The 25,919-nt window shown below is 54.5% G+C and overlaps 1 protein-coding gene across 1 annotated transcript; it reads left to right on the top strand.

Annotated features, from left to right (window-relative positions):
- VPS45 (vacuolar protein sorting 45 homolog) lies at positions 1 to 25,370 on the top strand. Its single transcript, XM_074164469.1, has 15 exons — positions 1 to 125; positions 263 to 397; positions 1,247 to 1,307; positions 2,322 to 2,401; positions 2,917 to 2,985; positions 3,251 to 3,388; positions 4,747 to 4,857; positions 5,961 to 6,095; positions 6,451 to 6,564; positions 8,051 to 8,218; positions 11,011 to 11,169; positions 12,714 to 12,821; positions 13,108 to 13,229; positions 18,414 to 18,545; positions 24,709 to 25,370. Exons 1-15 carry the CDS (start codon positions 33 to 35, stop codon positions 24,794 to 24,796), a joined length of 1,713 nt encoding a protein of 570 aa, XP_074020570.1. The 5' UTR covers positions 1 to 32; the 3' UTR covers positions 24,797 to 25,370.
- The last annotated feature ends 549 nt before the right edge of the window (positions 25,371 to 25,919 follow it).

Here is a 25,919-nt window from a genome sequence, read left to right on the forward strand (position 1 = left end):
GCCCGGGTGAAGCTGAGAGGAGAGGAGCCAAGATGAACGCGGTGCTGGCCGTCAAGCAGTACGTGTCCAAGATGATCGAGGACAGCGGGCCGGGCATGAAGGTCCTGCTGATGGACCGGGAGACGGTGAGCGGCGGGGTCGGGGCGGCGGGGAGAGGAAGGCCCGGCGGGGCCCGAGGCCCAGGGTCCGAGGCCCGAGGCCCAGGCCCGAGGCCCGGCCGCGGGGTGATGGGCGCCGTCCCCTCCCTCCCTCCCGCCCGCAGACCGGCGCGGTGAGCATGGTGTACACCCAGTCCGAGATCCTGCAGAAGGAGGTGTACCTCTTCGAGCGCCTGGACTCCCCCAACAGGGAGGCCATGAAGCACCTCAAGGCCATCTGCTTCCTGAGGCCCACCAAGGTAGGGACCCGCAGGGCTGAGAGGGGGCCCGGGGCGGGGGGGGCGGTGTGGGGAATACAGGGGGGTGGGTGAGGAGTTGTTGGGTGGTCGCGTCCAGAGGGTGATGGTCAATGGCTCCATGTCCAGATGGAGATCGGTGACGAGTGGTGTCCCTCAGGGGTCCCTACTGGGACCTGTTCAATGTCTTCATCAGTGACATCGATGGTGGGACCAAGAGGACCCTCAGTGGGGTTCCAGGTGACACCCCCGAGGGACGGGGTGGCATCAGAGGGACCTGGAGAGGTGGCCCCATGTGACCCTCATGGGGTCCAGCGAGGCCAAGGGCAGGGTCCTGCCCCTGGGTGGGGGCAGCCCCCGGTCCCAGCCCGGGATGGGGATGGAGGGATGGGGAGAAGCCCCAAGGAGAAGGGCTTGGGGGGGCGGGGAAAGGTGGCCATGGGCTGGCACCGTGTGCGCTGGCAGCCCAGCAAGCCCCCCGCCCCCTGGGCTGCATCCCCAGCAGGGTGAGGGGGGGGATTCTGCCCCTCTGCTCCGCTCTGGGGAGACACCCCCCCACCCCAAGTGCTGCCTCCAGCTCTGGGGCCACCAACAGCAGAAGGACACGGAGCTGTTGGAGCGGGGCCAGAGGAGGCCCCGGAGATGCTGGGAGGGCTGGAGCCCCTCTGCTGGGAGGGGGGGCTGAGAGAGTTGGGGGGGTTCAGCCTGGAGAAGAGAAGGCTGCGATTCCATGATTCTAGGTCAGGATGAGGGACCGTGGTGGGGATGGTGAGGGGGCACGGGTCACTCCAAACCCTTCTTAATCAACATTTTTCAAACCTGCTTTCCCCCCCCGGGGCTGCTTTCGTCCAGGAGAACGTGGAATTCCTCATTCAGGAGCTGCGGAGGCCGAAGTACAGCATCTATTTCATTTGTAAGTGCATCCCCCGTTCTGCCCCGTGGCTCTGACCCCTCAGAGACCCTGATGGTCGGTGGAAAACATAGATGTGAGACGCTGTCACCGCCCCCACTGACAGGCCTTTACTAAAATCCTCAGAAAGTGTGAATTTTAGTTTTTACGCTATTTTGGGCGCCAAATTCTTTTAGCAGAGGGTACGTACGTAGCGGAGAAAGTGGTTAAACGGAAGCAACTCCTAAGAGATCGTTATAAAGCGACACCGTAAATCTGGATTTCTCCCCTATGGCTTATCCCTGAAAATTTTTGAGAGTTTAAAGCTTCGTGTTGCTTCAAAAACATGAAAAAAGGGTGATGTGGGGAGTAAAGTGCCTTTTTTTTTTAAGGAAAACAGATGCGCAGGGGGAGAGAGTGGCCCAGCTTTTGAAGGTAAATAATTTGGGATAGAATTCCCATCCCAGCATTGGACTAAAGACACTGGGTGGGTGTTTGTCACCTCCTCCTCACGCCACACAATACTGGGTGCTTTTGGAGCTTAAACAGAACAACTCCAGCGGGTTTTGTCTTTGGCTCCGGGAATTGAGCCGGAGTGGCCTCTAGATGTCATCCCGGCTCCGCAGGAAGGGGGTGACCTGCCGCAGAGCCGAGGGGCTCGGCAGAGTGACTGTCGCCGTGTCCAGCCATGTAATATTGGGATTTATTTACACGGTGGTGCTTAACTGGGGAGACGTTGGGCCAGGGAGGGGGTAGGAGAGGCCACGGGGTGTCGAATCCATCGCTGATCGTTCCGTGTTGTCGCGTCAACCACTGGATGTTGGCTCCAGGGGCAGAAAGTCGGATGGGGAATTAGCTCGGAGCATCCGTGTGAAGTAACCTCTGTGTGATAACTCCAGGTGTAATCTGGGAATGGCTGTTGGGATCTGCTCCTGCCCCGGGGGGGAAAAACCCCGATCGCCCTGTTCCGTGGCATCGTTGCCTGTTACCTGTCACTCGCGGAGCCCGACTGTTCTTCTCGCTCTTGTTTCCTTTCAGATTTCAGTAACGTCATCAGTAAGAGCGACGTCAAGTCATTAGCTGAGGCTGACGAACAGGAAGTTGTGGCCGAAGTTCAGGTGAATTTTTGAATATTTTCAGTAAATCCCCTCATCCGAAACCACCGGCAAAGCGAAGGTACGAGGTGTGGCCATGAGAGGTCTGTAGTTTTTGAGGAGCGTGAAGCGGCACCGGGCAACAGCCTGGGGTGGAAGATAAAATGAAGGTACACGTGGGATTAAAAAATAAATTTAAAAAAATAGATTTAAGGAAATTTTAAAAAAGAGAAAGAAAGACTGTCCCCTGTTTCTCCCTCCACTCCGGTTTTCAGAGCCGCTCCGCCTTCTGGTTTGTGGTGTTGATGGAGGGCTCCGTACTCGAGAAGTACCCGCGACAAACGGGCAGTGGGGCTGTCAGCGGGCGCGTAGGGATTCCAGAGGTTCCTCCTGGAGGAAGGAGAGACGAGCGGAGTCACCGAGCGTGCTCGTTGCTTGGGATTTTAGCCTTAATGTGGCCGGTGCTGGAGCAGGGAACTCTTTTAGGCTGAAGAAGGGTTGGCAGGAGACCTAACTCTTTGCTTTTCGCTTCTTGCCAGGAGTTCTACGGTGATTACATTGCGGTGAATCCCCACGTCTTTTCTCTCAACCTCTTGGGCTGCTGTCAGGTATTAAAAAGAAAAAAAAAAGCTTGGGTTATGGTCGATGGCTTTGGGTTGTGGTTAATGGGGAGACCAGTAGCCCCAAGAAGCTGGGTGCGGCGGGGGGCTGCCCCGCAGGGAGGCTGGGGACTCCGGATTGAGGCCTCTGGTGCGCCTGTTCCTCCGGTCAAACTGTATTTTACCATAAAACTTGAAGGCTCGGACATAAGGCTTGATGTGAGAAGGAGTTTGGGGACGGCGGGGCCGTCCTGGATGCAGCTTTTCCTCACAGGGCCGGAGCTGGGACCCGGCAGCGCTGGCCAGGACCACTCAAGGACTGACTGCTCTGCTCTTGTCCCTGAAGAAATGCCCCATGATCCGGTACCAGCTCTCCTCCGAGTCGGCCAAGCGGCTCGCTGAGTGCGTGAAGGTACGGCCAGAACCCCCAACCACGTGAAATAAGTGCGGCAACGTACTTAAATTTTCTTTAATTCTTTTACATATCGATCCGGTTGAGAGAAAGACCCCTTTTCCAGTCGATTTGTGTTGTCACGGTGTTGTCACATCCCTCGTCTCTGACTGTTCCCAGCACAGAGCAGGGAAAGAACCATGTTCTCTATGAACGTCACAAATTCCAGTAGGTGCCTTTTGAGAGAAGTGTTATTTCTTCATGAGAGCGTGCACAAAGAGAGCAGCACATTAATTTTCTTAATTTTCACTTAATTTTCACCAACTCATAGAATCACAGAATGGTCAGAGTTGGAAGGGACCTTAAAGATCATCCAGTTCCAACCCCCCTGCCCTGGGCAGGGACACCTCCACTAGAGCAGGTTGCTCCAAGCCCCATCCAGCCTGGCCTTGAACACTTCCAGGGATGGGGCAGCCACAGCTTCCCTGGGCAACCTGTTCCAGTGCTTCACACCCTCACAGGAAAGAATTTCCTCCTAATATCTAATCTAAATCTCCCCTCTTCCAATTTAAAACCGTTACCCCTTGTCCTGTCACTCCATCTCCTGACAAAGAGTCCCTCTCCGGCTCTCCTGTAGCTCCCTTCAGATATTGGAAGGCTGCTGTGAGGTCTCCCCGGAGCCTTCTCTTCTCCAGGCTGAACAACCCCAGCTCTCTCAGCCTGTCTCCATAGGGGAGGTGCTCCATCCCTCTGATTGATCATCTTCATGGCCTTCCTCTGGCCCCGTTCCAACAGGTCCATGTCCTTCCTGTGTCGAGGACTCCAAAGCTGGACACAATGCTCCAGGTGGAGTCTCACGAGCGCAGAGTAGAGGGGGAGAATCCCCCCCCTCGCCCTGCTGGCCACACTTCTCTTGATGCAGCCCAGGATGGGGTTGGCTTTCTGGGCTGCCAGCGCACGTTGCCGGCTCATGTTGAGCTTCTCACCCACCAACACCCCCAAGTCCTTCTCCTCAGGGCTGCTCTCCAGTCCATTCTCCGCCCAACCTGGAGTTGTGCCTGGGATTGCCACGTCCCAGGTGCAGGACCCTGCACTTGGCCTGGTTGAACTTCATGCGGTTTGCACGAGCCCACCTCTCCAGCCTGTCCAGGTCCCTCTGGATGGCATCCCTTCCCTCCAGCGTGTCGACCGCGCCACCGAGCTTGGTGTCGTTGGCAAACTCGCTGAGGGTGCACTCTGTCCCACCGTCCATGTCACCGACAAAGATGTTGAACAGCGCTGGTCCTCTCACAACTCCTCCCTCTTTCTCCACCTGTGTCCAAACTGAGAAGAAACATTTTCCAGATACAAGTCGGTTTTTTTTCCCCTTTTCTCCGCAGCAAGTCATCACCAAGGAGTACGAGCTGTTTGACTTTCGGCGCACGGAGGTTCCTCCTTTACTTCTCATTCTGGACCGGTCGGACGATGCCATCACCCCGCTCCTCAACCAGGTGAATCCCCTCGGGCGAGGAGCTGTGGTAGGAATTCAAGTTCTGGGCACACATGGAGCCCTGAGGGGGGAGTGGCAGCGAGTGGGAGCTCACACCCCGGCGGGGCAGGGTTTAAAAAAGGTTAAAAGTCTTGCCCCCCTGCTCCCGTTCTGTTTGAAATCCCTCGGAAAACCAGCCGCCTCCACTCCTGGGGGACACCTTCCCATTTGGAATGTCTTGGCCGTGTCCTCTCCAAGGGTTTATCCATGGGGGCTGTTTGATGGTTATCGAGTGACCTCGATGGTGTGTTTCTCCCTCTGGGTTATTGATGGGGGACGATATTTACTCTGTAGCTACTGTGATTTATTTTTCTCTTGGCCGTGCTGCAGAATCTCTTTGTCCCCTTTGGTTTCGATGGCATGGAGCGTAGACACGGGGTCGGGCTGGTGACGGGGCAAGGGCTGGAGCTGCGGCTCCTCCAGCGCTGGTGCTGTGGGAGCTACTGGTGATACTTGTAGGACTGGAGAGATGTGATGGGCAGAAACCCCCTTCTCCGCTACGGGGAGATTTTCTATCCAGGAGAGAGATTCAGCTGAATGTAAGCAGAGTGTGGGGCACGTCGGTGCCCCGAGCGGCTTTCACTTTTCTCTCTAGATTAATATTAAATATAGTAACTCCCCGATGTGCAGAAACACACGCTCCTGCTGCTGCCCGAGAAGCAAAGGAGCGTGTGGGAAATTCCACGGTTTCCCGTGGAACCTCTGAAACCAAAAATACACGTCCCCTCTCAGGGCTAAACAGAAGGGCAACATTAATCCCCGTCGCTCGTTGTCGTGTCCTTTGAATGCTCCTACAGCGAGCGTTCCCCTGGAATGGGGTGCGTTTCCTTTGTGCTTGCACAGCGGCTCTGGCCACGGGCTGCCCGTCTAGTTATAACAGAAATAGGATGTTCTTATCCTAACATTCTGGAAAAAAATGGAGAAATACACACTTTGGATCCGCTGTGTGTTCCCAGAGGCACCTAAACTGGCTTCCATTGAGTTCAGCCTGAAATCCATTAATTTTCCATTAATTACCTCACTAAGGTCATCCTTTGCCTTTCTCTCTCTCGCCCTCCTCGTTAGTGGACGTACCAGGCCATGGTTCACGAGCTGCTGGGGATCAACAACAACCGCATCGACCTCTCCCGGGTACCGGGGATAAGCAAGGACCTCCGGGAGGTGGTCCTGTCCGCCGAGAACGACGAATTCTACGCCAACGTAGGTGTCTCGGGGAGGGGGTGTGGGGGATCTTCCTGAAGAATTTGGGGATGCGGTTCCATTCTTGGTTTCGCCACGTCAAAGGGACTTTGAGCATGGGGCGGTGATGTGCTGTGTAGTTTATGCAAGCGGTGGAAATCAGTGTGTAACACAAACAGCTTCTAACATGAAATAACGTGCTTATTTTATAGTTTTCTTCCAACCCCGCACCAATGGCAGAGCTTCTTGCTCAAGCCTGGCCTCAGGGACACGACGTGCCGTGGCTCTTTCGGGCACAGAGTGCCACCTTCTTCCAGTGGCATCAAGGCTCGCGTTAGAAGAGCTTTTTCTCAGATCCCCGTCTTGTTCCCTGCAGAACATGTACCTGAACTTTGCCGAGATCGGCAGTAACATCAAGAATCTGATGGAGGATTTCCAGAGGAGGAAGCCCAAGGAGCAGCAGAAGCTGGAATCCATCGCCGATATGAAGGTAGGGACAATCTACGCGTAACCCACTGGACTTTTCAAACCCCGTCCACTGCCGACAGCGCAGATCCCTGCTGTCTGTACCCTGACGGAGTAGGAACCTGGTGAAATTCAACCAGGACAAGTGTCGGGTCCTGCACCTGGGGAGGAACAACCCCCTGCACCAGGACAGCTTGGGGGTGACCTGCTGGAGAGCAGCTCTGAGGAGAAAGACCTGGGAGTCCTGGTGGACAACAGGATGCCCAGGAGCCAGCAATGGGCCCTGGTGGCCAAGGAGGCCAATGGCATCCTGGGGGGCATCAGGAAGAGTGTGACCAGCAGGTGGAGGGAGGTCATCCTCCCCCTCTGCTCTGCCCTGGGGAGGCCCCACCTGGAGCACTGGGACCAGTTCTGGGCTCCCCAGTTCCAGAAGGACAGGGAACTGCTGGAGAGGGTCCAGCAAAGGGCTACGAGGATGATGAGGGGCCTGGAGCATCTCTCTGATGAGGAAAGGCTGAGGGACTTGGGGCTTTTGAGTCTGGACTGAGGGGGATCTGATCAACGCCTAGAAATACTTCAAGGGTGGGTGTCAGGAGGATGGGGCCAGTCTCATTTCAGTGGTGCCCAGTGACAGGATGAGAGGAAACGGGCACAAACTTGAATATAAGAAGTTCCATCTCAACATGAGGAGGAACTTCTTCATTTTGAGGGTGGCAGAGCCCTGGAAGAGGCTGCCCAGAGAGGTGGTGGAGTCTCCTTCTCTGGAGACATTCCCAACCCTCCTGGACATGTTCCTGTGGGACACGTTCCTGTGGGACCTGCTCTGGGTGACCCTGCTCTGGCAGGGGGTGGGACTGGGTGATCTCCAGAGGTCCCTTCCGCCCCCATAGCATCCTGTCATTCTATGACAGTCCACTACCAGGACCAGCAGTTCAGATCTAAGTGACGTACTGGTTTTGGGGAGCAGAAACCTCCTTTTCCCCCTGTGTTCATTACAAGAGCTGTAATTACTCTTCAGTAAGCCCATTCTGCCCCGCTGTGGGGTGGTTCCCAAGCGTTCCTGTTCTCCCCGCTCTCCAAGCTGCTGCTTAGAGCCTGCTGGAATCCCGAAGCCCTAAATTAAATCCGTAAGCTCTGGTTTAAGCACTTTGCTTCCTCCAGCGTGGGCTGTGTGGGCTTTACAGAGAGCTGGGTCTCTTGGCAGCAGCTCAGAGCACAGGCCATCCCTTCAGTCACTGCTCTCAACATCTACAGAATCCTGGCGACGTCTTTGGAGACACTTCCCCGTATCCCTTTATTTCAAGAGTAAAGAAAAAGCACGTCCCTTCCCAAAATTTTCCTTGTGATTGGAGAAATCCTGTGGGCTCCTGGGATTGAGGCGATCAGCCCCATCAGCCCGCTTAGATTGATGGAAATGAATTTATACAATTTATGGCAGGGGTTGGACACATTCCCTTTCCATCTCTTGCTTTTACTTCAAAGAGCCGGTTGCTTTGGTTTCCCCCTCGTAGGCGTTCGTGGAGAATTACCCGCAGTTCAAGAAGATGTCGGGGACGGTGTCCAAGCACGTGACGGTGGTGGGAGAGCTCTCCCGACTGGTTGGCGAGCGGAACCTGCTGGAGGTCTCTGAAGTAGAGCAGGAGCTGGCCTGCCAGAACGACCATTCCAGCGCCCTCCAGGTACCACCGCGGGGCTTAGAACCTCACCTCCATCCTCTCTCTGAACCTGGATGGTTTGATCCTGGGAGTCGGTGGGAATTCTGGAGGCAGATCTCCTGCAGGGTTGGGACGTTCCACGTTAGAATGGCTCTTCTCCTCCCCCTCCAGTTCAGATGGGGATGAATCATAGTTAATAACTGGCTGGAGAAGCATCTCTGCAGATTCTGCCTTTACGTTTCACAATGCGACGTTCCTTCGTTATCTGCAGTCGGTTGGCTTCTGGCAAAGTGCCTTTGCAGGCACCAGGGGGGAAAAAAAACCCTGCCCCCCCCCACCCCCAGCCCCGTGTAGAAGCTGCTGGTATTTGCTGGGGAGGAGAAGAAACGGAACCCGTGAAATTGTCTAAACCAGACTATTCGTCGAGGTGCTGCCTTTTAGCTTTTTATTTTTTTCTTTTTTTAAATAAAAACCAGCAGAAAAGCCGCTTAGATAAAAGATTTCTTTGGCAAAAAGGACTGAGAAGGGCCGAACGGAGACGTCTGTTACTGAGCGGAGGGTGAAGGTTTGACCCCGTGCTGGCCTGCTGGGTTCCGTGCCCTGACCCAGTATCTGACAGGGCGTCGATAGCGCTGAATTCAGAGAAAATAGCCGTATTGTTGAGTGTGAGTCTATTATAGCAGAGTTCAACCAGCAGCGACTCGCTATTAAAACACGATTCCTTCATTTTTTTTATAGCCGAAGTAGCAGTCGCTCCGTTTAACAGACTCCTTTCCGCGACGCCGGAGAAGCAGTTTGACTAGAAAATAAGGAGAAGCATCTCCAACAGATTTAAAATCTGTGTTTTCTTTGCTTCTCGTTATTCCCTTGCTCCAAGTGGGTGGCCGGGGGATAATATTAGACTCTTCAAGCGCTGTAATCCGCTGCCGGGTCCCGAGCTGATGGGAATCAGTTGAAGATTTTGAGCGTATAGAAATGATTCGATAGCTTTGTATTTGGTGGAATTTAGATGAGTAAGTATTGCAGTGGGCAGGGAGCCGTAAAATGCCTTTGCTGGAAACAGCCTCTGAGGTTCTCCTGCTACACCATTGTTTCTAGATCAAGCTTTTTTGCAGTTTAAAAGTCAAATATTTGCAATTTCAAAGTCAGATATTGAGAATATTGAGCCCACGGCGTGCCGGGATCTGTTATTTCTGATATTAATGCGGCACAGAGCGTTAGCCTTGAAATTGGGGCGCTTGGCGTTGGGAGATCCGTTCGGAAAAACGCGGGTCTCCTCCTTTTTCTGAAGTTATCTCAGTTTGGGTGAAGAAAGGGATGATGTGAAGTTCTGGTGATGCCCAGCTCTGCGGGTAAGAGAGTCCGTGCTGGAAACTGGGCAGGGACACAGGCAGGGTGGTTACTCGGTGCTAATTAAGGTCTTAGCCTGCGCTAACGAGGGATTCCTGCAGGTTTTCAAGCAGAAAAAAAAACTTGCAGCCGCATGCCTGAAGGGCTCCGTTGTATTTCCAGCAACTGGGACGGACTGGGAGACGTGCAGCAGCCAGGAAATAGAGGCAAAACCATGGAACTGGTGTCTCTCTCGGGCTGCACCGCCCCAGGCTGCTCCCTCTTGCAGTTTCCTCGTGGCAGCGAAGGGCCAAGGCCACAGAAACAATGAAGAATAAACCAGCGGACGAAAGAAAGGCGGAATTGTTCTCCCGCTGATGTAACTTCAGCGATTGTTAATTCCTCTGGTGGCCCAGGGCCCCTCGGTACAGTACATTTTGGCTATTCTTCCCCGGGTCTCTTATTAATCCTGACATCGTCCGTGAGCCCCGGGAGCTGAATGGGAGGGTTTGAGTCCCATCTCCTCGGCAGGACAATGGCTTTTCTGTTTTACACCCTTCCCACTGCCGGCACGGGATCAAAAAACCTGGCAAAACTGCCCCCCCCCCCATCTCCAGGGGGCTCCATCCCTGCCCTCACCGGTGAATTCCTGCCCTGACTGAGGGGGATAGCAAAATCCTGTCGATCCTCCCCAAAAGGCAGGATTTTATCCCGTATTTTTGTTACCGGTTGAACAAATGACAGCAAATAGTGCTGACTCAGCGCCGTTGGCTGAATGTTTCCATCTCCCCTATCTGTGTGGGGAGGGTTGGGAGAGCCTGGCGAAGATACGCTGGGATTTTTGGAGGGTGGGAAGGTCACGTTCGCTTATGGAGCAGGAAAAATCCCAACGGGATCCATCCCGCTCCTGGAACTGCCGTTTCTGTGACTGTGGAACTGGCAGCTCCTCGGCTCCCGGGCGTTTGAGCTCACAGGGGCTGATTCCTAATTCAGGAAAGGGTCTGCAGCCTCCCTGGGGCACACACCCGTTGTATTTATGATGGTATCGTGTAAAAAAAAAAAAGTCATAATTCATATTAGCAGTAATAACTCCAGATTTCTGTCTTTACCCCCAGCGCTGTAATCTTGCTTTTCCTTTTCATGCCTGAATTCCTTTCCTCCTTTGCTTCTTGCTCCTCCGCTTCTCGCATCCAAAGGTCGTCTGAGACTTCGATGCTTCCGCCCCAAAGAAAAGAGAGTTAAGAACGGACACCAGAACTGGGTTATGAATTCCCAGCTCCGTGGACAGACCCCAGAGCCACCCGCGTTCCGTTGTCCTCCGATAAATCTGAAGAAACCGGTCTCTGCTGCTTATGACACAGTTTAATTCTCTCGTGTTCCTCCCCCGTGCGGTTTTGTTGCCAGGCGGTGGCGGGGTTTGATTTTTAGGCTGATTTCGTGTCCTTTTGAAGGCCTCTCCGCTAATAACGCTCTCTGTCTGGCCGCAGAACGTGCGTCGCCTGCTGCAGAACCCCAAGGTGACGGAGCTGGACGCTGCCCGGCTGGTGATGCTTTACGCCCTGCACTACGAGCGGCACAGCAGCAGCAGCTTGCCGGGGCTGGTGGCCGATCTCAAGACCAGGGGGGTCTCGGAGAGGTACCGAAAGGTAATGACAGCATTTCTCCTTCTCCCGGATGAACGAGTGGGACAGGAGAGCACAGAGGTGGAAAAATCACAGGGGTCGGAAGGGACCTCTGGAGATCGCCCAGTCCCACCTGCCCAAGCAGGGTCACCCAGAGCAGATCACCCAGGATCAAATCCAGGCGTACCATCCTGGGAACGTAATCCTCGTTAGCTCGTCCTCGTTAGCTCGGCCGTGGGAGCGTTGCTGTGGTTTTGTGAAGAATTCAGCTCCTCCCGAACCAGCGGGTGGAGTAATTGCCACCAAGGGCTTCCTTTTGGGAACAGCCCCGGCTTTTTTGGCCTTCAGAGGCTCCTGGTGCAGACGTCCAGGGATGTCACCTGAAGGTTTGCTCCCCGTGTCTTGCCCCAGCTCGGGGAGAGGATGGTCTGGGGGGGGGTTTCAGGAGAAGACTCCAGACAGGTCACCTGAAGGACAGAGGTGGGAGTGGGAGCTGGTGTGGGTCTAGAGAGGCTGGAGATCACAGGATCGCAGAACGATTTGTGGTTGGAAGGGACCTCTGGAGATCATCTCGTCCCACCCCCTGCTAGAGCAGGGTCACCCAGAGCAGGTCCCACAGGAACGTGTCCAGCTGGGGTTTGGGATGTCTCCAGAGACTCCACCACCTCTCTGGGCAGCCTCTTCCAGGGCTCTGCCACCCTCACAGCAAAGAAGTTCCTCCTCATGTTCAGATGGAACTTCCCCTGTCCCAGTTTGTGCCTGTTCCCTCTTGTCCTGTCACTGGGCACCACTGGAAAAAGCCTGGCCCCATCCTCCTGACACCCACCCTTGAAGTATTTCCAGGCGTTGATCAGATCCCCCCTCAGCCTTCTCTTCTCCAGACTAATGAGACCCAAGTAAATCGTTGTTAATTGGGGTAGAGCTTGCCTGCTCTTTTGCTGAAGTGCAGCACACCTTGTGAAGAGAAGCCTGAGCTTGGCTGGGCCCTGCAGGTGTTATTTTCAAAGGCGTAATTAATTCCTTAATTTCCATTTCTCGAATCAGTGATACTATGAAGGGTTGAATAAAGCCGAGATGGCAGGCACGCCAGGAGTCTGGGACGGGTGTGTGGCACCTAAACCGGGCCCCGACATCCTTCCTTTCTCCTTCTCCTCTTCCCCCCCATCCCTTTTCCCCAGCTCCTGCTGAGGAGGCAGGAGCTGGAGGCTCCTGGGGACTGGGAGAGGGTGGCAGCGCTTGGCAAACGTGGGGAGCAGCTGGAGAGGAGGTGGAGGAGCGGGATGATGTCACGTTGTGTGGAGGATCTGCTGTCACCGCAGCAGACGACGGCAATGAAAGGCTCTCTCCTCATGCAGGCGGTGTCCCAGCAGGATGACTCACTTGCTGGATACGGGGAGTAATTCTCCTCTTCCCCTTTCCTCCCCCTGTGCTGCGTTATCCGCTGGGGATCGACCTCCCTGACTCCGTGGCCATCGTTGCAGTACCTCCACTGAGCCAAACGAGACCAAAACCTGCCTGGAAGCTGCTTTCCCAGGTTAACGGGACTGGTTTTGCCTCTCTCCGTACAGCTGGTGTCTGCCGTGGTGGAGTACGGAGGGAAGCGGGTCCGGGGCAGCGACCTCTTCAGCCCCAAGGACGCTGTAGCCATCACCAAACAGTTCCTCAAAGGACTGAAGGTACGGATCCGCCGCAGATGAAATAAGGATGGGTTTAGTCAACAGTCATGGGGCAAGACTTGCATTAAATCTCTTCAGAGATTTAATCGTAAGTGCTCTGGGCTTTTAGGCCGTAATTCTCATGGAAGACAATGGGATTTAGTCGCTGAAAAGCCCCTGTAAATCTGGACGTCGGTGGTTAAGGCTTGCTGTAACCCTCAGATGATGATGTGCCTTTGCTGATCTTCTCTCTCTCCGCCTCCTGCCGCGCTGCGTTAATTCCTAACGAGCTTCTCTTGCGCTGCAGGGCGTGGAGAACGTGTACACGCAGCACCAGCCTCTCCTGCAGGAAACGCTCGACCAGCTCATCAAAGGGAAACTCAAGGACAGCCAGTTCCCCTACCTGGGTCCCAACACTCTCCGGGACAGGTACGTGGGGACAGACACACGTGGAACTGAAGTCTCTCTGCTCCTCCCGGTGCTGCCACCGACTTTGGTCTTTGCCTGGGGATGAGAAATGTCTCGATGGTGTTGCTCTTTCTGGCGTTCTCCAGTAGCTGCCCTGGAGAGGGCTGTTGAGACTGAATTAGGGTTGTCTTTTCTCGCTGGCCGAGGTGGGACATTCCACCTCCAAATTGAAGGATAAAGCCGTTGCACCGAGCTGCCGGGATGCTCACGTGATGGATTTCGACGTGGCCCTTAACTTCCCTCCCTGCCATCTGGCGTTTATTTGTAGAATACCAAAAATAGTCCCCCTGCGAGCTCTCCCTTCCCAGCCAGCTCCTATTCCCGAGGAGAACGGGATCTTGCTGAATACGGCTAATAACTGTCATTGAAAAGAACTCTTGCTTTTAGCTGAATTTGCTGGAGCTGAGCTCATCTGTCGTCAAAGGAGCCATTAAAGGGTAAATACGGACCCGGGAGTGAGGGCACTGACTGAGGGAGAAGACGACAAGTGGCATTTTGTACCAATGGCTCCTTTCTTGGGCGCCGCCGTTTCCTGGCTGTAAACGAAGGGTAAATTCCGCAGGGCTTTGGTTGGGTATTTTTTTATGCCTTCTAGTGGCTGGGTTTATTTTATTCCTTCTGGTGGTGGTCTCCTTTGAGAAGACCCCGCTGGTGCTTTGCTTCCTTTGGGTTCATCAACCCAAGGTGGTGGTTCGTCAACCACGAAGTAATCCATCACCAACCACCGTGGAGAGCCGGGGAGAAGGAGAATCGGGGACCGAGGCTGAGCAGTGACAAGCGGGTGGGAGGGACCGGGAGCACCATGACTTCTCTTTGAGATGCACAAAACCACCGCTCCTCCTCCTCAGCCCTGCCCTGGGGCGTTGCCATCCATCTGAGGAAAGCAAAAAGGGATTTTGGAGCATCCCAATTCCACGCCAGGCCAGCAACAGGGGACGTTAATGTTTTTATTTATGAATAAGAAAGTATTATAGTCAGACAAGGAACAATTTCTTTGTGGATGTCCCCAAAAAAATACCTGCCTTACTCCAGATTTTCCCTTTAAAATAAAATGGGGAGTTCATAGGTGTGAAATATCGAGGCCCCGAGCAACAGAAATGCCGTCCTCTCTGTCCTCGTGACTGAGGTGGATTTTAACCCAAGGAGAAAAGGTTGAGGGATGGGATTTGTGGTGGATCCGCAACGAGAACCGCATCCAGGCGTCCCCGACATGGGTTTGTTCTGAGCAATCCAGAACCAAAGGCTCTTCTGACCTTTACCTTCTCTGTTTCAGTTCCCACTGATGTTTTCCTGAGCTGTGTCTCGCTTAGATTCCTCTAAATGTTTCTGGGAGAGGGTTCCACCAACCTGCCCCTCAGAATCCTGCTCCAAAGAACGTGCACATCATTTATTTGGGGTTTAATTCCTCCCTTCAACTGAAGGAAACCGGCAGTTGGATGAAGGGAAACGGGAGTTTTCACCTCCCTCCCTTCTCCGCGGGGGCTACAGCCTTGTCTTGTAGCTAAAAGACGTGAATCCTGTAGTTTTGTTAAAGTAAATCTCAAAATCCAAAGGTGGAGCTTCCGAACGGTGCCTTCCCTTGAATTTCTCACGGTCTTCCTTGGCTCTGAGGTTGTCCCTGGGCCAGTGGCCGGGTCCAAGGGTGCAAAATGCTCAAAAGCATCAGGGCACATGGTTCTGGGGGTTGTTTCCTGATGGGAAGGGAAGATGTTGTTGAATTTCAAGACATCGGAGCTGTAGGAATGAGGGTTTGGAAGTGACAAAAAATAGGGACCTCAATACTTCTCCGCCTGCGTCAAATGGGGGCCACAGCACTGAATTACGAATATTCTGTGTCATAAAAATGGGGCCTTGTCTAAAACCAGGGTTTAGTTACCGGGTTTTGGAAGAAAAAAGGCCACTTGGTGGTTTCCCCCAATTGAGCGAGGAATTTGAATTTCAGAATTTCTCAAAAACTCAGTATAATAAATCCCAGCCCGAGGCGAGCTCTGCTCTGGGAGGGTGGTGTAACCCCGACGGGCAGCGGTTCAGCAGAGGGTCAGGGCGAAAGGCTTTGTGGTGGTTTTTTGGTTTTGTTTTGATCAAAAGGGACAAAGAATTCCAAAGGTTTCTTTTTAACCATTTCTTTCTGTATTAAACATCACGCTGCTGCAAGGGAGCTGCTGCTCCCGATGATTGTCGTCGGACCAGGAGGCAGCTCTGGGCGGTTCTCGCCTCCTTCCGTGTCTCGCTCAAATAACCACAATTACTCACCCGTTTATTGAAAAGCCTTGGAAAGATGAAAAATCTTGGAAACCTCGTCTGTAAAGCCGAGAAGAAATCAAGGTTCTAAATGTGGAAGGTGAGAACTCGCCAGTACCTAATTCGGAGCGTTCTGTGGCCGGGCGTGATCCTTCTTCCCCTTATTTTGTCGAGGGGAAAGTTCCTGCTTGAGGAGAGGAAGAATTTGGAGCCATTGAGGAACGTCTGGAGCTGACACACATCCAGAGGGATGGGCGAGGGATCTCCTGAGGCAGAGAATATCAAAAAAAAAAAAAATAAAAATCTCCTTTTTTGGAAGCAGGAGCCCGCAGCGCGTGATGTGGAACCGCTTGGCTTTATGCTTCTTCATCCCAGCTCTCACACACCGTCCTGGAGATCGGGGGAAGCAGCGCTATCGCTAGCTCAGAGACATTATCTTGGCTTGTGTTTTGTGGATCTTTTGGGTTTTTTTGAAGGCAAACCCCTGGCTGTGTCCTTGTTTGTTCAGGGAAGTTGGGGTTTTGGTTTTTTTGGCTCTCCTGTCTGAAGGGTCGGAGCGTTTAGCTGTTGAATTGGTCGTTAACCCCAGGAGATACGGAGTTGCATCCGCAAATTGGGGCCGAGGCGGGCGGCAGCTGGAGCGAGCGGGGCTGGAGATGGCTTTCCCCCTAATCCTGTAACAGTCTCAGGGTTTCTTCCTAGCCCAAAATGGCTTATTATTTGCCCTTGATACGAGCAGTAATTCGTGAGAACACCAGGATCCCTTCGTTCCGCCTGTCCCTGCCTGACTTCCCTGGCTCCCGCTCCGTGCCAGACTCGCGGGATAAATCCTGGGTGTTTTGAGCAAGTGGGAAGGGGCTGTGGTTCTGCCCCCGCTCCCCCACGCCGGGCTTAATCCCGGAGGAAAGGCAGCAGCGAGAGAAAAGCAAAAATAAGCATATTTTGTGCCGTATTCCTGATCCTTAGCAGAGTGCACGGGGAACAGGGGCAGCCCAAGGTGTAATGTCCAAGCTGGAGGTTTTCTTCCCCGCGACCCAGCATCCCGGAGGGATTCCCAGTTTATTTTGCAGCCTGGTGTAGAAATCGGCTCTCCCGTGTCGGGATTATCCATCTTTCTGGAATTCTCTGTCGGTTTGGCATCTTGTTTAGTTCATCTTTCTGACGTGTGTGTTGTTCTTCTGGGCAGCGCCAGGTGCCGAGGGCTCCGGGGGTTGGTTTCCCGGCAGGAATTAACCCGAAACACCGAGTCCGGCTGCGTTTGGGGGTCACCATTCTCCTCGTCGCTGCTCCGGAGCCTGCAGGGACAGAGCCGAGGGACAGTCGCAGCCAGAGCTGTGGTTCTACTGGCGGTACCTGCTTGGGAGGCAGAGCTGGGTTTTGAGACGGCAACGGAGAGTTAATCGTGTCAGGATTTGACGGCTCCGACCCACAGGGATGGATGGCAGGATGCCAGGTTCTGGAGAAATCCTCCTCTCAGCTCGTCGATGGCACGTTCCGCTGTCCCTGAGAGCGGAAAACTTGGGTGATTGGGGAAGGTGGCGCGAGGAAGGTGCGGCCCTTCCTTTGAAAGCAGAAAGTGGACAGAATTTGGCTGGTTTTCACGGAATCACAGAATTTGTCAGAGTTGGAAGGGACCTTCTAGAGACCATCTGGTCCAACTCCTCCTTGCCCAGAGCACATCGCTCAGGGCTGCATCCAGGCGGGGCTGGAAGATCTCCGGAGAAGGGGACTCCACACCCGCCCTGGGCAGCCTGTTCCAGGGCTCTGGCACCCTCACCCTAAAGAAGTTTCTCCTCATATTTGAATGGAACTTCCCATGTTCCAGCTTGTGCCCATTGCCCCTCGTCCTGTCACCGGGAACCACTGAGAAGAGTCCGGCTCCATCCTCCTTCAACCCACCCTTTAGATGTTCAATAAGGTCTCCCCTCAGCCTTCTCTTCTCCAGGCTGAAGAGTCCCAGCTCTCTCAGCCTTTCCTCATCGGGGAGATGCTCCAACCCCTCCATCATCTTCGTTGCCCCACGCTGGACTCTCTCCAGTAGTTCCCTGTCCTTCTGGAACTGGGGAGCCCAGAACTGGACGCAGTATTCCAGTCGTGGCCTCCCCAGTGCGGAGCAGAGGGGGAGAATGACCTCCCTCCACCTACTGGCCACACTCTTCCCTACACAGCCCAGGATTCCATTGGCCCTCTTGGCCACAAGGGCACATTGCTGGCTCCTGGATAATTTCCTATCCACCAGGACTCCCAGATCCTTCTCCTCAGAAGTGCTTTCCAGCAGTTCCACCCCTAACCTACATTGGTTTTGTATTTTGTCAGCTGGATTCTCCCTCTTTCTTTCCCTCTTGACTCCTCTGCAACACCCTGTATTTCTAGGCTGCTCTGGGGAACGTAAACCTCGGAGGTGAACCTCTAAATCCCGGTAGTTCTGTCACGGGGCAGCGGAACCGCGGCTGGTCCCTGCCCTTCAGAGCAAACCCCAGAGCTCGGAAGCGCCGCCGTTGTCCTGGTTTGGCTCCTGAATCAATTGGAATTTATCAGCCGCGGCGGCGTCTCCATCATGCATTAAACATGGGCACACGTGTGTGTGTGTGTGTGTGTGTGTGTGTGTGTGTGTGTGTGTGTCGTGGTGGAGGGGGCGGGGGGGGGAGCTGCCGTGGGGGCTTTTCATCGTTAGCACCTTGTGTAAATGTTTAGGAGAGAGAACGTTTTAAAAGCGATTTAACGGGCGATTTAACGAGCTCCCCGATGTCAGCCTTGAGCCCAGCCCCTCACAGGACCCAGACGTGGTCTGGGGAGAGAAATCAACACACACACACCCCCCCCCCCGGCCCTGTGTGTGCGTGGAACAGGATTTATCCTCCTGTTCCGGTCTGATCCCTTCTCAATTTTGCCTCTTTCTTGCAGGCCCCAAGACATTATCGTCTTCATCATCGGAGGGGCGACTTACGAGGAGGCGCTGACGGTCTATAACCTCAACCGCACCAACCCCGGCGTGCGGATCGTCCTGGGGGGGACCACAATCCACAACACGAAAAGGTAATAAATCCTATTTTTTGACTCTGGATGGAAAAGCGCCGACACGAGCAGGAATTTGGCGGCGCCCGAGGGGTCTCCATTGCGCCGTAAAACACGGAAAGGTGTGGAAATGGTCCGAGCTCAGCATCGGGGGGGACCCAGAGGAAGGTTTAACGTGCCTTTTACCGATTTTTGAGTGCGGGGAAGTAGATGTGTCGAATTTTTCCTGCTTATAATTCACCTCGCGCTCTTCGATCCGAACGAGGAGGCGGTGCAGCGCACGGGGATTCGGATCTGACTGCGGTCTCATCGCTCCCTTCGAAATCTGGAGCGACTGCCTTCCGTAGCAGCGGAATTCCTGTGCCTGGGATTAGAACCGAGAGGTCTAGGACGACGCTCCAGCAGGATCCCTGCCGCCCACCAGCCTGCAGAGCGTCGGCTGGCTCTTTTCCCTGTCTCCCTGGAGAACGGAACTTTCCTTACTGGTTTTGCTGTGGGCTCCAAGATGCCTTTTCTGGGAGGCTGGATGTTTATAAAGGGTTAATCCTGAGCGATGCCGGGGGGCACCGAGCACCCCGAGCTTCACTGATTCCCTCCGTCTCTGTCCCTGGGGCTGGAAGGGCTGGTTTTGGAAATGGGGATGGTTTTTCACGTCCCCCGTGTCTCTCAGTCGGGATTTACGGAGTCAAACGGCTCGTACAGAAACCCCCAACCGCTTTGCTGGAGCTGCCCCCAAAATTCCTGTCAATACGGAATCCCTGGTTTTTATTTCCTATGAAACGTCTGGTTTATAGATACAGATCGTGTTTCCCCAAACCCGGATTATTCATCCCAGTCTCTGAGCACGGGTGACAACTCGGGCCACGCTGGGGATTGTTTCCCATCAGCACGACATGTTGCTGCCCAAGGGAAGGAGCAGGAATTCTTTCCGTACCTGCCTTCTCCCTTCCGTCCCCGCTCCTAACGACGCTGCCGTGGCCAGGAACCCATGGGTTCTGGGAAGGATAGAATCGTAGAATCATGGAATTGGCGAGGTTGGAATGGACCTTTCAGATCATCCAGTCCAACCATCAACCCAGCACTGCCCAAACCACCACTGACCCGTGTCCCTCAGCACCACGTCTGCCCGGCTTTGAAATCCCTCCAGGGATGGTGACGCCACCACTGCCCCGGGCAGCCTCTGCCAAGGCTTCACAACCCTTTCCGTGTAAAAATTGTTCCCAATCTCCATCCTGAACCTCCCCTGGAGCAACTTGAGGCCGTTTCCTCTTGTCCCATCGCCTGTTCCTTGGGAGAAGAGACCGACCCCCCCTGGCTACCCCCTCCTTTCAGGGAGATGGAGAGAGTGAGAAGGTCTCCCCTCAGGCTCCTTTTCTCCAGGCTGAACACCCCCAGCTCCCTCAGCTGCTCCTCACAAGTTCTCCAGACCCTTCTCCTTGATCTCCAGACCCCTCACCAGCTCCGTTGCCCTTCTCTGGACCCGCTCCAGCCCCTCAATGGCTTTTTTTTTTTTTTTTTTGGCACGAGGGGCCCAAAACTGGCCCCAGCCCCGGAGGTGGGGCGGTGGATGGCACGGCGGGAATGTGACAGGCGACCCCCCCCCGTCTCTCCCATGTGTCGCAGCAGGAAAAGCCGTGACATATCAGCCCTGGGAGAGTCCCCGGCGTTTTCCATCAGCTGCTTTGAGCTTTGAGGAGGGAGCTCCTTGTTCCGAGCTGGGGTGGGACAAGAGCGATGCTACCCTGTGGAAACGCAAAGAAAGTCCAGTCCCTCAACTGGAAGGAAAAATTAACGTTGGGAGGAAATTTTCAGAGGTGATTAAGAGCTTCGGGTGCCCGAGCAGCCTCCTGGGGTGCAGGAAACACACACTATTAACGCCGCCGGGGTTGTGTGTCAGAAATACAGCTGTCGAGCACTTTGTTGATCCCAGTTACTGACAGGTGGGCTCCGGGGTAGCGAGAAGGCTAAAAACCGCCTTGCTTTCCGGGCCATATACGTGCGCTGCCGCTGCCTCGGAATCCAGAGGGATATTTATAAAATCCTTGCACTTTTGCCCTTCCTTTTCACGCCTGCGAGGGCTCGTCAGGCTCCAAAGCTGCCCCCAACAGAAGCACTAAGGAAATCCAGTGGCTCCTATCGTGAAAAAAATGCCCAAACCCTCCGAATTCATCGTGCCCGCTCTAAAATTTGCCCCGTGCTTAGCGCCAGACGATTGGAAAAGGGGCCGAGCCGCCGTTAGCCCAGCAGCAAATTGCTTTTAGGAAGTGGGTTACGAAGGCAAGTCTGTATTAGCCCACATATCGACCGATTCCTGCCCAAATTACCCGGCTTCCTCAACCTTCTGCTTCGCAAAGTAGCCTTTGAACTAAATCCTGCTTTAGCCAGGCCTAGAAATAGCAAGAGAAAAAAAAGAGACCCGCGGAGGGAGTAGCTGCTTTTTGACTGATAAAAAGAACAAAGTTAAATAAATTATCATCATATTCAGGTGGATTGAGGACTGGCTGCGTGACAGGACCCAAAGGGTAACGATTAATGGAGCAGGTTCAAGCTGGAGGCCTGTAACCAGCGGTGTCCCCCAGGGGTCAATACTCGGTCCAGTCCTGTTCAACATATTCATCGGTGACCTGGACGAGGGGACAGAGTGTATCCTCAGTGAGTTCCCTGATGGTACCAAACTGGGAGGGGTGGCTGACACTCCAGAGGGCCGTGCTGCCATCCAGCGAGACCCGGACAGGCTGGAGAGCTGGGCAAGGAAGAACCTCATGAGGTTCAACAGGGAAAAGTGTAGGGTCCTGCACCTGGGGAAGAAGAATGTCAGGCACCAATACAGGTTAGGGGTGGACCTGCTGGAGACAAGCTCCGAAGAGAAAGATCTGGGGGTCCTGGTAGCCAGCAAAATGACAACGAGCAAGCAGTGTGCTCTTGTGGCCAGGAAGGCCAACGGAATCCTGGGCTGCGTAGGGAAGAGTGTGACCAGTAGGTGGAGGGAGGTCATTCTCCCCCTCTGCTCTGCACTGGGGAGGCCACGACTGGAATACTGCGTCCAGTTCTGGGCTCCCCAGTTCAAGAGAGACAGGGAACTACTGGAAAGAGTCCAGCGAAGGGCAACGAGGATGATTCAAGGATTGGAGCATCTCCCTGATGAGGAAAGGCTGAGAGAGCTGGGACTCTTCAGCCTGGAGAAGAGAAGGCTGAGGGGAGACCTTATCAATGCTTCCAAGTATCTCAAGGGTGGGTTGGAGGAGGATGGAGCCGGACTCTTCTCAGTGGTTCCCAGTGACAGGACGAGGGGCAACGGGCACAAGCTGGAACATGGGAAGTTCCATTCAAATATGAGGAGAAACTTCTTTAGGGTGAGGGTGGCAGAGCCCTGGAAGAGGCTGCCCAGGGAGGGTGTGGAGTCCCCTTCTCCGGAGATCTTCCAGACCCGCCTGGATGCAGCCCTGAGTACCACGCTCTGACACGCTCCGGGCAGCCCTGCTTCGGCAGGGAGTGGGACTGGATGGTCTCTATGGTCCCTTCCAACTCTAAAAAATTCAGTGAAATTCAGTGAAATTCAGCCTGGCACCCCCTGTACCTCCTCGTCCGGTGAGCAGGAGGGGGTTTGGGCTTTAGGTTGCCATCCCAGCTCTTCTGGTGGCCTCTTCGGTGATGTTGGGCAACTCTCTCCTTTGTCTCTGAGGTCTCCGAGCGGGGACGGTCTCTCAGTCCGGCTTTAGGGAGTTCGGGATTCGGAGCCACATCTTGGATTTGTGCTGGAAGGGAGGAACGTTACTCGGGGCTTCCACCGCCACCGGGGTTTGGCGCAGCCTCTGAATTATTTACGGAAAAACTAGGATGCTGGCTCAAAATTTGCATTTCAAAGAATGAAGTGGGGAAAAAAAAAAAGAAAAGGAAAAACTGAAAAAAAAATAAACGTCGTTTTTTTAAGGGCTGACTGTTCCAAAGTCCTCCCTGGGAACTCCAGGGTGGGGACGGTGGAGGGTCCCATCCTGAAACCGGCCCAGCCCCAAGCCATTTGTCTTCCCCGAGTGGCTTGAGTAAGATTTGCTAAGTGATGAGAGGCCACATTCCTAATAATAATATTAAAAATGAGAAGTTTTGGGTCAGTGGAGCCCTTGCCAAGGGCTCTGCTCGGCTCCCGCAGGCCGAGGAGGAGCAGCCTGGGCGGAGGAACGAGCCCACGGGCTCAGGAACACCCGAGAAATGCGGAATTTCCCCCTTCACCGAGAGTTAACCGCAATCCCAGCGAAGCGCGTGAGGATCCCGGCTATTCCTGACGGGAGGAAACGCCAGATTTTTATCGTCCTAACTCCTCCAATAATCCGCTGGCCTTCCTTTAATGAACCGGTGCTTATTTCTTGCCGGATTAGGGTTGATACATCGCAATAAACAAGGAGATTGGGATATTAATGCGCCGGGCGGCCCGTGTAAGCGCATTAATCCCCTGCTTTCATTGTTCTTACCAGCCCAGCTGAAATTGCGCTCAACATCTGTGTTTAGAGGCGGGGGGGAAGATGGCTTAAGGGATATCCATTCCGCTTTTTTCCAAGGGGGGAGACAAACAAGCCCCCGGAGCTGGTTATGTTGTTAGAGGCGTATATTTACGGGAGCTTATCTGTTTAAGAGCCCATCTGCGTTGTCCAGTAGATGCTTTAAAATGTGGGGGTGAAAAATAATAAGCGTCGGGATGAAAAAGAAGGTCCCGAAGCGTCCGCAGGAGGCACCTCTTTAAAGTTTCCGTGTCGAGGGGAATGTGTCCCCTGTTGATCTTTATGGATTTCTATCCGTAGAGATGGCAAACGGGGGCGGGCGTCGGATAGCAAAGCTCCTATCCTGACGTGAACCGTGCAGTCGGAGCGATTCCTTATCAATAAATCAGGCTGCAGCCGCCGACGGGCTCTGCTGGAGAGCTTGAAAAAAAACTCCCAGTGGTTTTACAAGGTAAAAACCAGAGGTTTTCTTGGCTTCCCCCCTCCGCCTCCATCAGGTAAATCCATGTAATTCACCTATTCCTCGGCCTCTTCCCTGATATCGCCCACCCAGAGGGTGGGGAATGCGGATGGGGTCTCCCATTCCCGGCAGCAACCAGGAGCTGGGAGAAAAAAACCACGTGAAAGGTGAAAGGGAGAGCTCAGAGGGTCGTGATTAGTTGGAGCAGTAACAAGTTCCCTCTCCGGCAGTTCCCCCTCCTTCGGATGGGAGGGAAGGTCTCGCCGGGGGTGTGAGGCCGAGGAGCTGGGTGACCCGGGTGGCTCGAGGGGAGCCCTGGCCGTGAAATGTCCAGGATGCCTCAGCCAGGAGGGTTCCACCCTGCCCCTTCCTGCCTTATCATCCGCACAGGAAAACGGAGAGGGAGCAGAAAAAACAAGCCCGAGCCCTGGCCTTCCTGGCTTTGTGACCAGATGCGGAGCTGAGCCCGCCGGGAGCTGGCCCTGGGAGCATTCTCCTTCTCCAGGAGAGACCGGAGACCTCCCGGGCGGGGTGGAGGGTTTGAGGATGGTCCGTGCTGGGAGATTCTGGTCCCCAGGGCAGGTCGTTGGAGCCCCACAGCCCTGCACTTGGTTGGATTCGTCCTGGCTGGGAGGGATCTGTGGCTGGGAAGCGGGAGCATTCTCCAAGGCTGCCGTTCTCCTCTTTCCTCTTGGATTAGTGTCCCCTGACTGTCCCTGTCCCCGTCTGAGGACGTTTCCCCTCTCAAGCAGCTGGAGCCGGTCGGTCGGAGGGTGATCCATCCACCCTGCCGAGGGAAGCAGCCCCGGTGGCAGCTCTCAGGATGCTGCTGTCCCACGGGAGGAGACGGGTCCTGATCCGAGCGTCCCTTTGTCACGTCTCCCTTCAGGGACTTCGGTCCCTGCCACCTCCTCCTTGGGAAGGGAGCTGCTGAGATTGAGGGGAGCCTGATGAGGGGAAGGAGCGTTGCCGTTGGGACCGGGATCCCCGCTTTGGGTGGGGTTTTTTAGTCGGATCACACGCTGTTGTGGGCGAATCCTCTCCTCTTTGTCACCGTTCCCCCCCCACCCCGTCCCGGTGACGCCGGGGGAGAAAAGAGAACGGTTTTCAGAGTTCTGCTGTTGTGGAGAACTCCTCGGTGGTGTTCGAAGGCCGGGCCTTGTGGTTATTGTCTGTCCCCCTGAGGGAGAAGTTGGCCTTTGGCTCTGCTAACCTGGACTTTTCCCGGCAGCTTCCTGGAGGAAGTGACAGCTTCGGGCTTCCGCGGCCGAAGCACCGAGAGCTCTCAAGTCGCGCCGAGGTCGAGCAGCAGACGGTGAATCTCCGAGGAACCCCGTCTCGCCCATCCGGAGCTTCCAGCAGCTGTTTTGGAGCAGAAGGGGACATTCCACGCCCCAAACCCTCAGCCTCTTCTCACAAACCCCGGCTCTGAACGGGACCACGGCTCCGGGACTGGAATTGGAAGCTGCTGGAGAGCCCGGGAATGAGGTGGCTGCGGAGGCACCGGGTCCTTGAGCGCTGGGAAAGCCCTGCAATTACTTGGTTTGTCCGAACGCGTGGTTACGAGTCCCCTAACGAACATCTAATGATCCTGGCCCAGACTTTCGGGTGGAAGGCGAAGGCAATGGGGCACCAGAAGCCCTTTGCTCAGTTGTCTGTATATTTTGAGTCCTAGTAAATAAGGTATTTCGACTGAACCTCTGGTCCGTTAAATGATTCCCAGGACCCCCTTCCTAAACGCCGCTGGGGTATAATTACATCCTTAATCTTCTTTATTAACTTCTGTTTACCTTAAGAAACAAACACAAACTCCCTGCCCCTGTTTTTGCTCCCACGTTGTCAACTGGGAAAGCGTCGTGATTTCTTTTTAACAATAAAAACAATTCCAGCAGTAATAAAAAGCGTTGGATTCGGGAAGAAAGAAGGGAATGGTAACTGCGGAGGGGAGGAGGGCGGTCGGCCCCCTCCTGGGCACGGGAACTGGACCAGAAAGTGCTTCCCGGCTCTGGGGAAGGAGGGGACGAGCAGGGGCAGAGCTGTAATTCCCCCAGGGTGAATCCAGCAGAGAAATGCCGGCTCTCAACCCCTTCGGGGGAATTTTTTTGTTTTTTTTTTTCTATTTTCCTTTTATTTTAGGTAGAGGAACTGTGGAAAGCAGCGGGAGTGAAGAGTCAGATGCAGCAGACGTTCTGCAAACGTTTTTCCCTTTTCTCTTCCCGTAATTAAGTAAGGCTGAGCCTCCCGCTCCCTGCGAGCTCCGCAGAGGATGGGAAGCGCTCGGATTCAGGCTCGTTCCTCTGCCTTAATTCCCTGAAGGAAGGTCACTCCGAGCCTGGGCGTCTGTCCATCCCCGGAGCTCGGAAAGGAGGTGTTTGGATTATTTAACCAGGAGGTTCTCGCTTTATCAGGCGGCTGGGTTTCCTCCAGCCTGTTGTAAAAGGT

This window comes from Numenius arquata, chromosome 27 (genome assembly GCF_964106895.1).
Source record: "Numenius arquata chromosome 27, bNumArq3.hap1.1, whole genome shotgun sequence".
Classification (NCBI taxonomy): domain Eukaryota; kingdom Metazoa; phylum Chordata; class Aves; order Charadriiformes; family Scolopacidae; genus Numenius; species Numenius arquata.